The sequence below is a fragment of the Vidua macroura genome, chromosome Z (assembly GCF_024509145.1).
Source record: "Vidua macroura isolate BioBank_ID:100142 chromosome Z, ASM2450914v1, whole genome shotgun sequence".
In the NCBI taxonomy this organism is placed as follows: domain Eukaryota; kingdom Metazoa; phylum Chordata; class Aves; order Passeriformes; family Viduidae; genus Vidua; species Vidua macroura.
Window position 1 is genome coordinate 22,247,256 of NC_071611.1, and position 13,238 is coordinate 22,260,493.

At 33.7% G+C, this 13,238-nt stretch overlaps 1 protein-coding gene across 9 annotated transcripts in view; it reads right to left on the reverse strand.

The window, feature by feature from the left end:
• The window catches only part of KDM4C (lysine demethylase 4C), a 255,205-nt gene that overhangs the window by 218,633 nt on the left and 23,334 nt on the right, over positions 1-13,238 (reverse strand). For all 9 annotated transcript variants that reach the window (XR_008441497.1, XM_054004325.1, XM_054004330.1 and 6 more), the window contains one exon: positions 5,382-5,575. Coding sequence is in view for 8 of the 9 variants with exons in the window: in XM_054004325.1 (XP_053860300.1) it covers positions 5,382-5,575 (194 nt within the window). In the remaining variant the exon portion in view is untranslated. The remainder of the gene's footprint in view (positions 1-5,381; positions 5,576-13,238) is intronic.

Here is a 13,238-nt window from a genome sequence, read left to right on the forward strand (position 1 = left end):
TTTTATAGATATCTTTTCAAGATTAATGATTCTTCTCAGTCGCATCAAAAGCAACAAATTGTTGCTTTAGTGTGCAAAAACTGCTCAGCCAATCAAGATGATTATCAGACAAGTCTCTTCTATCCACCCAATCATTCTCATGTCAGTGACCAGAAACGGAATGTAAAACAATTTGAGCTCCGTTCTTCGAAAGTCAGGTGCATGCACAGATAATGGTTAAAAGGAAATTTAGTGTGATGCTTAATACTTAACCAAACTACTTCTCTAAACCCCATGTTATATATAGGCAAGGTAAAAACTGCTGAGGATTTTTCCTGCAGGTTGGTATTTTTAAAATTTAAAAGCTGCAAAGCCATCAAATGTTGTTATAAGTTAACATCATGATTTTTTTCCAAAATGAACCATATTAACTGGTTCTATAATTGGCAACAGACAACTTGCAACATTCACAGTATATTAAAATAATGCTATCTAACTCCAGGCACTGAGCTGAGAATCACGTGACCTTTTATCAGCAACTGATTTACTTTATTATGTAATGTATTTAGGTGGTTCATCTTTATTATACATAAATCTGATACATACCTTCTTAAAATACAAACAGATTTAAATTTCATAAACTTGATTTAGGAAGTTAATACATTTTTTGTTTTGAGATGGGAAATGCACAAGTCTGTTGCCACCTAAAAATCTAAACCTTCCTATTCAATCTAAATATTTTAAGAAACAAAATCCTCTTCCACAAGGGAAAAACAAAACAAATAAACAAATAGAATTTCTCCTTTTCTTCTAATCCCTGACGAAAGTTCTTCAACTTTGTGAAGAACATTGAAACTAGCAAATGACTGCTCTGTTTCAAGCATGATACTCCATCTGAGCTGCTGACAAACCACTATACTATTTCATTTCACAACTAGAATCTCTATTTTATTACAGTCATCTCTGTGACTCATAGTATTTCTAATTTTTATAACAGTTTTCAGCAAGAAAACTGACTTCAGCAAGAACTCTGACTAATCCTAATGGAAGCTTTATACTTTATATTTACAGTCCCATTTCTCCCATACAGGTTTGACTTCCCTGTAGTTTTCTGCATCTATTTTGTTTCCTAGACATAGAACATAACTAGGAAACATGTCCATACCATCAGTGGTATGCACAACTTTTGCAAAGGTACCAAGACTCTTCCACTTATGCTGAACTTTGTATCACTTGGCCAGACTTCAACTAGTTTTTGTCAGGTGCTGATTACACTGAAAGTTCTATTAATCCTTCCTCAGAAGGCCCTCTGAGGACCTAGCTGAGCCTCTCTAAATCCATTTACCTTATTGCTATATTTGTTCTTAAATCATACAATGTTAGGATCAGTCTGAGCATGCTTTTCCTTCTTAACCTTTTTTGTCCATAATTTTGTCTAAAGCTAATATGAGAATGCCATCCATTCTTATCCCATCATACTCATAATCCCATTACTATTTCCCCTGCAACTGGGATTCGAAATCTGAAAGCCTTCAGAGGAAATGTTTCAAAGACTTCCACAACCCTTGCTGTGTAACTATGTATCTTTCCTGATTTTTCCACCTCATTAAGCAAGATAAGAAGGTATTGATACACATTCTATACTGGCAAATCCATAAAAACATTCTAGTCACGGCAATCAAAAGGCAACAGTAAGGTTGCTCAAAGTATAAATTTTAGGCAACCTACAGATCAGATTTCTTGCCATCCTATATGCACTGAAATCATGAATAGAGCTCCTGAACCTAAATCCCTGCTTTATTTTGATTGTCACAATAGATTTATTTCCTCTTACAACTTAAATAAACTGTCAGGTCCAGTCTCACTCTCCTAATCCATCTAATTTTGGCTGTTTAAGCATTCTTTCTTTAACAATCTGGTCTCTTTTTCTTGATATGGTCACAAAGATGGAACTATCTCCTCCTTCTCTAGCATTTATTCCTATTTACTTTATGACTGACCAACCCTGCACGGCATTTTGTGATTTATGAAAGACATTACTAAATAGGAGAGTTTTTTTAACATAATGTATTGTGTCTTGTCATTTTCAGTCTTCAGAAAAGCTAGGAAGCAAAGACCAGATGGAATATCACAGAAAACATATGAATTGATACGTAAATTATTGTTTGAATCATACTGCAAGTTTTCATAGTGCCCCTTTCAAGGGAAAGTAAAAACCTAGTTCTTCATGCAGAAAAGAATTCAGGCCTTCAGCATCAGAAATAAAAGGTAAACAAACTGAGCACAGTATTTTAAAATACTACTTTCTAAAGTAAAATAATATATTCTCTACACATCTTTTCTTCTTTAAAATAAAATAGGAAAAAAAATGTCCTATTATTATTATTATATTTGAAATACTCATAGTGCCATGAAAATAATTACTTTCTGCCTGATTAAGAAAAACTTCCTTATATTCATTATTGTTCTTCTTCAAGAAGATTTGTATCATCTCAACACTTAAAAAAATTCAACACATGTTGTTCACAAGTCAGGTAATCAGAACAAAGAGTAAGCTATGTTTTCAGATACTTAATTAACCCAGAATTATTTTCAAAAAATGTGAATGCCCTATTCAGATTTTTTATTTATAAACTTATAATGTAAATTGAAGCATTATCCATATTTTACCAAGGATATAGTACATATATTAATAGCATAGTATTTCTACTAGTAACAAAAATCTGATCTCTGCTAAGCATTAATTTTCAAGAGCGCTTTAATAGCTGAACATGACAAAATTCCTCAAATTATTACACAAAACAAAAATAATTTATCTTAAGGCCTATACCCCTGAAACAATAAGTACAATAGAAAAAAAATATTTAACAACAAATGCCAGAGTGAAGGAATTTTTAGTATTAGTAAGCAGTTTATAAATACCATTACAAAATACACCAATATCAAGAGATAACTGAATTAATAAGCCACACTATCAATCACACCAATGGTTTGTCTTGCTAATAAGAATGTTTTCTAATAATAAGTTTTTCTAAGAAACTGAGATATAAAATGAGGTAGCATTTTCAAGGTACCTTTCCCCTCAGAATACAAAGAGAAATTGCCTAATAGCAAGTAATTTTAAGTCTCTTTCCAGCAATTCTTTCCCCACCATACCCAAATCTCTTCTGACCTTATATTATTCTATTTCAGGACTTTTAAATTCCTTCTTCTCTTTTAAGATATTTCCTCTTTAGCATATTTTTGCAAGAAAAATCTATAAATTAATGTATGTATTATGTTACACATGTGATACACAAATATATACATAAACATCTGAACAGCTGTAATCCTAATTTTGTAAGTTATCAGACACAATTTTCCCCCACGTTTCATATGAGGCAGTCAATGAAGGAATTGTTATACATATCATAGAACTATAGACTTCTCTGTGTAACACTTGAAGTAGAAGTGTGAATTATAAGATGTAATGCAAGTTAACCTATGCCTAAACATTGCAGAAAGCTTCAAATTCTACAAAAACTGCTACAGCAGTCACTCAGCTGGCTAGCCACTAATAGTGGCTCTCAGATAGAAATGGCTGTCCTTTCACAAGTCAGAGAAAATACACTGCATATTAGTTCTCTGAAAGACCAGTGCATCTGTCTTGAAGAACCACATGTACAACCAGTAAAATCCAAGAATATGTATTACTACTATGTATGTCAAGTTATTTTGTTTTACTAACGATTGTCAAATCAGTTGAATTAAAGAGAAGAAAATATCTTTACTAACTGTATCATAAGATTCAGCTCCTATTCCACTTGCTTGAAGAAAATATTATACTAATATCACATTAAAACAACACATTTTACTGATAAATGAACTTCACATAAATTATTGCAGCATTCATCCAGTAACAAACATGTGTAACATGAAATAAATCTTTAGCTGTCTTTCATTAATCTTTTTTATAATGCTCTATTTCTTAAAAATATGGGCCAATGTGGTACAGAAAATAAATTTGTATCCACCACTATGTATTCAAAATATGAAGAGGTCAGTTTTTAATTATTTTGTTCATTAGAAGCATAAACAAGTATCTGTAAAGTAGAAAAGCATTTATCCTGTTATCAACTCATATCTCCTTCAAAAATAATTAAAGAAGCTTTCCTAGCTTCTTCTCATTGTAACTAAGGACTTCAGAATTTAAGTTCTCTACTGTTTGGAATTTCACTGTTTGTTCTTCAACAGCACTTTTAAAATTCCTAAGAAGCAGAAAATAACTTTATGCAATCATCATATTATTTACAATTGTCTTATCATCTTGGAACATTCTGGAATCACCTATCTTTACATCCATTTTTTTTAAAGATATTGATAATACAGTTAACAAGACTTTGTATATGTTTAATTCTATCAAAGAAGCAACCTCACATACCTATGTATATAATTTATCAATTTCAAACATGGACCTGCTTTACTACAATAGGTGGTATTCATCTTCTCTGCTTTAACTCAAGAGATCCATTACATAAGCAAAGCAGCCAATAAGCATTACATAAGCAAATAAGGCAATGATCTAAGAGTGAGCATCTAACCAATTTATCACACTCACAGTATAAATATATTATAGGTATTTGAATTTTGTATAGGTATTAAAAAAAAAGTGATGTTTTATGGAATTACAAGCTGTACATTTTCTGTCCACATTCAGATGACTAGAAACTGCTAGAATTGAACTATGCATAGCTTATCTTTTGCATATATTTCTAATGGTTCTATACTCTCTTCAGAGTTTCTGAAAAAAAAAAAAAGATTTCATGAACAAAAGGAATATATTTGTCTTATATACTTGGGATACAAGCATATCACAATGTATTAAACCAAACTATCTGTTAAGGCTGTTCAACCAAAAATCTAAGATTACAGAGAAAGGACAGTAGAAGTTTCATATGCAGGAAGTACCTTTAGCTCTGAATCTTACCTCCCACTGGTCCAGCTGAGTTAACTGTACAGAATATGACTCTGATTCAAAAAACCAATTAAATGCATGTTAAATACAAAATATGGTAGGTAGCCCCAAAAGGCAACAGAACCAAAAGCTGATTTCAAAGAGTTCTTTCATAAGTTCCTCAAATAGTCTTGGGGTCCCCAACATATTAAGCTTCTCATATTGTATCTTTCAAATATTTTTCTATTGAACTCAAGTAAGTCTTATGTACTTATCTGTCTCTCCCTTTAAAATAAAAGAATGTATCAATGTGATTTCATAGTATTATGAGCTTAATAAAAAACCCTCACTGAACTACTGTCTTAGCTTTTTAGTAAAGTTTGCCACTGTGAAGCAATCATAACCCATCTGTTTGGTTTAGTCAGCTGAAATAAACAGAAGCTATCTTAAAAAAAAAATAATAACTTGCCATGACTTTGGCTCCCCGAAATGGAGATAATTAATACTGTAGAGATCCATGTCTTCAGTGTGCCACGCAAACGTTGTTTTCCACATGCCAAAATAAAGATATGGTGTATTTACACCCTCGATAGAAATTCCACATTCTTCTCCTACAACATCTAATATTGTATTAAGATGGGCAATATTCCATTCCTCAATACCCTGAAAAAGATACATAATAAAAATATTACTGAGCTTATAAAGCAATGCAATTTGATATAACAGTCCCAGTCAAAAGATGTACACTTAGTGTAGCCTTTCAAAAGATAGTCTGTTTATACCTGCTTGTAAGCACTTTAGAAGACAGTTCAAGTTACTTGAAAAATTCTCTTGACCTTCATCAGTATTACATCAGGTTATAAGTCTGAGATGTTCAGAGCAGAGAATATAGAAAGTTCCCATCTGGTTTACAATTTTATATCAAATCTAAAATGGATTGAAACACCATTCTACATACAAAAAGGTACACAAATAATAGCTGTAGAAAAAACCTTCCGTGAGTTGACAACTGGAAGACACTAAGTTTTACAGGACCTTATCTATGCTTTTTTATTACTTACAAAGTAATACCAGATATTTTTTAAACCATTTTTTCATACTTATTTTACATGTGTAAATTTAGCATTTCTCTGCAAGATATAAAAACTAAAATGTTTACTTCAGATGTATTTCTAATCATAGTGATGTACTGCATAAGAAATATACAACATTAAAAATCTATTGATTTCAGGGGATTTAAGCTGTTCCCCTATGTTATTCCCCATAAAATTCGTATATTAGAAGTCATTCATTAAGCAATACATGTAGCTTTTGTTGCACTTCAGATTCAACTGCAAACTGCAATTCTAATTTCAGGTAATACAGCATGTAAGAGACAGTATAACCAAGATCAAAGCTACAAAATTGAAGAGAAAAAATTAGACTTCATTATAACAGCAATTATTAGCACCTCCAGGGAAGACATTAGCGGGTGCTCAAGCAGTCAGAAAACCAAGAAATATAATCAAAACTATTAAAAACTCAATTCAGACAAGTTTTATTAGGAAGACAGCCTCTAAGCACACTCTTAACCGTGAGCTGCTCTGCCCAATCACTGAATTTATAGTTCTGGTAATCTTACTGGCGTATGAACTGATGGCAGACTGCAGTCCTGATGCAGCTGATTAAGACTAAGTATGATGATATTTAATAGTTGGACAGCTGGAATAGTAAGAATACAGGTTAAAGCAAGAAGTCAGGAAAATTTAATACTCTCAGTTTTGATTTGTTTTCTGAGATTTTTATGTCAAGCATATTATTTATGAAGCAGCTAGAATTGATAGACAAGAAGGTAAAATCTGTATGAAGTTGAGACTTCTCACTGAAAAAGCACTTCTAACCACCTGCTTCAGCTATTTCACTTATTAAGAAATACTAAGTTATTTGGAATTTTACAAGTGAGTAACAATGTTTATAGAATTATTTCATATCAGACAGCATTTTTTTTTCTATTAAAGTTGAAGCCTTAGGTTTTATGCATTTGTGAAACAAAAAGGCACTTGAAATTTAAAAAGTAAAAAAAAAAAATAAAATTTATATCCTAATAAAAGAAAAAATACCAATCTGAACTCAAAAGAATAGACACTGGTAAAATCTGCACCTTTTAAATATAAAAACTGGCAGCAGCAAATTAATACAGCAAAATTAATACAGACTGTAAAAACAAAATTAATACAGACTGTAAAATAAAAAATTTGAAGCAATATTTTTAAGTAATAAATCCTCAAATTAATTTACAACTTTTATTTTTTAAATCACATGAAATTTATCTCTGTTTACAAATTTTGCAGTTCATTTGGAGAAATAAATTAATATGGCAAAAAAGAGCAATGATTCAACCAGAGATACATATACTGGATTAGAAGAAAACAAGAAATACTTGTAAAAATCAACTGTTAATCTAGGTGCTTACTCTGACAGTGGCCAAACAGTGTAAGTACTGTAGTGATTTACACTTGAAGGTTTCTTCAGACAGAAAAAGTGTTATCTTTCTATTTAACAGTATTCCACGGGCTTTTTTACCCATTATTCGTCCCATCACAGCATTTCACCCATGTAAGCTTCTAGCAACCCTAATATCTTGAAATCTTAGTCTTCTACTAAGAATTAGGTAAAAGCCAAGAGAATTTTGCACACTGTGCTAAATCACATCACAACTAGTCACCAAGCAAACTGCTAGTGATCTGCCCTCAAACAAAAGCAATTCCTATCATGGAGATCAATCCTAGAACAAATAACTTGCTTCAAAATACCAAACATAACAAATAAACTATACCAACTACACTCAAGATAGATGAGCTACTTCCTCTTCCCAAAGACTATTTTGGACAAGTATTCTTAGCTCAAAAGAAAATGTTAATTGAAACTGGCCAAAACACTAAAATCACACTGATTAATTTCAACTCCTCCTACATTCCTTAGACTTAAAACAATAAATCAGTTTCATATTTATGCCCAGATTTTTACAAGTAATTATTACAAATTATTATTAAAGATGTTACTCTATCTCACAGATTTTTTTTTTATATTCAAAAACATTAGGTAAAATGCTTATACGATTCTAACATAAAATATCAATTCTTATTTTTACAGTAGCTGTATAATCAGCTTCAGATGTAGCAATTGCAATGCACACTAAAAAGATCCCAGCTGTAAAGGTGCACTTTAATAAGTCAACACATAGCCATACTTCTCAAATTTTAAGTATATTTTTGCAGGTTATGCTATATTTAATAACAATTGTTAGAACAGTAGTACATAAATTACTTGACCACGACATAGATCTGGTAGTTTCTTACAAATATATTTAGACATTATAATCTATTCAATGTTAAGGAAATACATTTCCTTAATTATTGTGATATTATCCTCAGAATATCACAATACTACCAGATTATTATAATAATTTCAAAGGAATATGTCAAGATCCCGTTTCTAATTTATCCACATTTCTGATGGTAAATTCTTTAAAGAATACCTGTATCACTGACAGCTGTACCACACAATCCAATAGCTAGCAAAATTTTACTTTTCAGCAATTTTCCTTCTATAAGATGACAAACAGGCTTGAAACACCTCACCAATTACGGTCATTGCTACACATACGACACTTACCTTGTACTTCCTTAGAGAAATATTATAAGGTACATAGTAGTTTATACATAATACTACTATTCCAATCTTCATTCATTTTTAAGGTGATTCAAACTTACTGTAAATTACTATAAAGAGTTTTTATGACTCTTAACAGCCTTTGCATCTACTTTTAATGCAATGTGGAGACAAAGTGGGACACTTGACAAGCATTTCTCATCTGAGTGCCTGCACACTTTGTAAGGAATTGACCCACTGATTTCCCAAAAACACAAAGAATAATGTTTATCTCAGTGCATTGGTAAAAAGTGAAGTTCACAGTTGAAAGCTCCAATTTCTTTACAAATAAGAATAAAAAAGGCTTCAAGTACAACAAAGCTTTATTAATTTTTTTAAGTACTTAAAGTGACATGATGCTAGTCTTTTCACTTTATTTAAACCAGAAATGAATGGTTCATGATTTCATACAGAAATCATGACATGATTTCTGTATGCATACATTATTACACACAATCCTTTTTCAGTGTTTAATTTTTCCTTTGATTATCTCACAGCTGCATTTCAATATTAATCTGGTGAACAAGACATCAGTTGCACAACTATGATTGAAGAGTCCTTATGGCCAACTCTAACAACCACAAGAATAAAGGGGAGTAAAAAACCTAATTAAGAGACAGAGTGAAAAGGAACACAACAAACATTAGAGAAAAATTTGTGCTTGCTAACCCACTCCTCTCTCCACATGGCCATTCACTCACATCAATGAATACAATAAAGCTACTGCCAGGCTTTTATTGCGCGTTTAAAGTCATTAAAACAGAGGAAGAAAAATGCTACGAACCAAATCTCTACCATAAACCCGCAGATTAGGAAATACAATCTCCCTCATTAGGTTGTTTTTACTTCTCATCATTTCTAAGGATATAGTCATTGCTTTTTACACTCCCTTTTTAAGGGTGGGGAAGTAGATTCTTTAGAATCTACTTCCAGAACCTAAATTACAGCTCACATTGATTTCAACTATGAGTAGATCACAGAAAAAGATGCTATAGAATAGAATAATTTAGGTTGGAAAAGACCTCCAACCTCATCCAAAACCACCATTAACTTGGCTCTACCAAGGCTAAACCATGTTCCTAAGCGCCATCAGTACAGGTCTTTTAAATATGCTCAGGGATGGTGACACAGGTAGTTCCCCGGGCAAGCCTGCCTCAGTGATTGGTACGACTTCCTTTCCATGAAAAAGCTTTTCCCAAAATCCAAAGTAAATCTCCCCACTGGCACAACTTGAGGCAGTTTACTTTAATACTGTTGCTTGCCACCTGGGAGAAAAGGCCAACCCCCATCTGGCTACAACCTCCTTTCAAGCAGCTGTAGAGAGTGATAAGGTGTCATTTCCCGCCCTCCCCCCACTCTCCACCCTCCTTTCCTCCAGGCTAAACAACTCCAGCTCCCTCAGCTGCTCCTTATAGGACTTTTACTACAGACCCTTCACCAGCTCCACTGCCCTTCTCTGGACATGCTCCAGCATCTCAATATCCTTCCCAAATTATGAGGCCCAGAATTGGACATAGCATTCAAGGTGTGGCCTCACCAGTGCCGAGTACAGGAGGACAATCCCTGCCCTGCTCCTGCTGGCCACACTATTGCTGGTACAGGCCAGGATGCCATTGGCCTTCTTGGCCACCTGGGCACTGCTGGCTCATGTTCAGCTGCTGTCACCAGCACCCCCAGGGCCTTTTCCTCTGGGCACCTTTCCAGCCACTCTGCTCCAGCCTGTGGCATTTCCTGGGGTTGTTGTGACCCAAGGGGAGGACCCAGCACTTGGCCTTGTTGAGCCTCATTCAGTTGTCCTTAGCCCACAGATCTATCTTATCCCGATCCCCCTGCATAGCCTTCCTACCCTCCAACAAAGCAATATCCCACTCAACTTGGTATCCTCTGCAAACTGACTGAGGGTACACTCATACGTATGCTCCCCACACGTTATACATGGGACAAGGTAGGAATTAGGAATTGTCCTGTTAAGAGAAATAAAACCAAGAGGAGAAAAATGAAAGTAAAGTGAGTCTTTCAGACAGCAGCTGAGGAGAGTGGTGAGAGAGACACAAAACAGTATTTAGACATGGTTCTTCCATGGTTTTTCTCTGCAGAATAGCAGATACCATTGTCAGCACTGAAGTCAGACATGTTTTATGACTTCTTATAAACTTTAAATTGGCCACTTTTCTTTGGAACTGCTTTTGAAACCAAGAAGATTTCCACCCCTCCCCAGCAGCTAGATCAGTCCATGTAGGGATCATGCCTTTTCTAGAGTTTCCTACACAAACACTCTTCTAGAAAGCTGTCATTAAATGTAACAGCAATCAGAATGCAAATAACAGAATAATATTTCCAGCAAACCTTCAACCTTCTCAAATTATAGAATTTATTTTCTATAAAGCTCTATAGAGGACACAGAACACTTGTTTTCACAGATTATTTCCTTATTTGTAAAGACTTAATCTGAGTTCAAAGCTGTCAAAAAACAATTAAGACATTTAAAATAGATTCTGGAATAATCCAAATACTACAAGGGTAAAATTGAACCATTGATGGTAGCTGTTAGACTTCAAAGCACGCACGTATAGCTTTGTTTCTTTATTTCTTTGTTTTCATTTGAGTCTGGCTTTTTAAGGGTCCTTTTTGGGAGCATCTTTTTGTGTTTCATGTAACACAGCCTTTAGAAAATTTTACCCTATCTTCCAAATCCCTCAGAATTTATCCTGTGGTCTAAAGAAGCAAATACTACAACATCTATAATTTCTCTGACACAATGCCAACAAGGTGCTGGATTTCACAGACAACAATAATGTTTCTTAAATTATCTAAATAGAACAAATCAAGGTTCCATCATGCTTCAGATATAAATGTCTCAATAAAAAATTGATTGTCACCAAGCAGAAAAGAAATGTAATTGGTAAACTGTTAAACTGATTTACAGAGCACAGCAGTATTTCTCACTGATTTTGAATGCGTCACATTTTCCTTAGATTCCTAGTAGATTTTACCTGGAATTCTGTCAGATATTTACCTTAAGTGTCAGATATTTATCTTAAGTGTAACACACCATTTTCTACAATATGTATTTCGTAAAAAGTAAGCATTTGTTTTGTTTCTTGCAAATAAGCTGCCTTGACAAACTAATCCCACCATACGCTTTCTCCTGAATGCTGCCCAAAATGCCAGTGAGTTGTACTCATCTCCTTTTTCCAAATAATCACAATCCTGAAGGAAATTGAATGAATACATGAGAACAAGCTCCAATTTCAAACAAAATATAAAAGATCCTTCTTAATACTATCTTCAAGCACTACAACATGGTATTTCATTAGTTGTGCAAGTACACCATCTGCTGGCCAAAAATAAATTGCGGCAAAACTATTCTGAGAGACAACATATTGATCAGCAGCATCATAACTTTCTCACCAACACTTTGGTATCAGAGTATATTTCTTCTTTTCCATTATACACCAAGTGGGCTGTACACCAGCACCTGGCTGTCACATTAAGTGCTCAATCTGTTCACATTCCTTAATGTCAACTCCTTTCACTAACATTTCTCCTTTGTTATTTATTTTTAAATGATACCGATTTTATTATAGGCATCAAGGTTTCTTTATTCTACCTTTTATTGCTTTCTTCCCCAGCCACTGCAACTTTCAGTGCTTTGTTTCCTTCTCCTATGCACTTAATATCTGAGTTAGGATCCCTAAATGCTGCTTTTCTCACTCTCCTCTTTGCTTTTATTTGACCTCCCTTCCTCATCTTTCCAAGAGTGTAATTCTGTAAGAAGATCTCTAACCTTCTCTTTGACCAATCAGCACTTTCAAATTGGATATTATTGCATTCATTCTCTTTTCTTTGGAAATGTTGCTCATGCAAGAGTAAACTAAGATACTCAATACAAAAAAAACACAATCCAAAAAAAGCATAATTTGTAAAAAGTTATACCACAAGGCATTATCTGCCAACAACAAAGACACAAAGATCAGGGAAGAAAAAGGACAAGCTTCCATTTCTTGAAACGCTTTTTCTGTCTCTTGTGCTGGTCTTCACAAAGCAACAGCCACCCAGAATGTCTCTCCACAGAAATATTCCAAATTAGAATCTTCAATTTTCTAAACAATTTCTTAAAGCAGCTATGTGGACACACAAGGGAATTTGAAAACGTTTTCTCTAAACAACATACCACTGGACATTCTTAGTTGTCTTTCAAAGATCACATAACTCAGTGCAAAAACTGAATTGCCTTCAGCCATACTGGCTGACTGTATTTATCTCTGGACAGTTTTCAATTTGTCTTCTGTGAAGAACTGCAAAACACCAGTAGAGCCTCAGACCACCTGCCACAGCAAAATTATACATTTTTTTTCTAATGATTGGAAAAGGCAGTTACTTAGAACATGAAATAACCCAAGAACTTCACATACGGTACTTTCTTCTCATACAAGTTTGTCCTGTATTTTTTACAGGATTTACTCAAATCTTTTCTGAAATGCTAATATATCTTCTCTTTGTCTCATTACTTAAATAATCCTTTAGAAATCTAGTTCCTGTCTTATTTACATAGCCTACTTGATATCAATGGATATCTGTAATTCTTTGGATAATGAGATCTGTTTTAAAAGTCCCTTTATTATCCACGGAGATC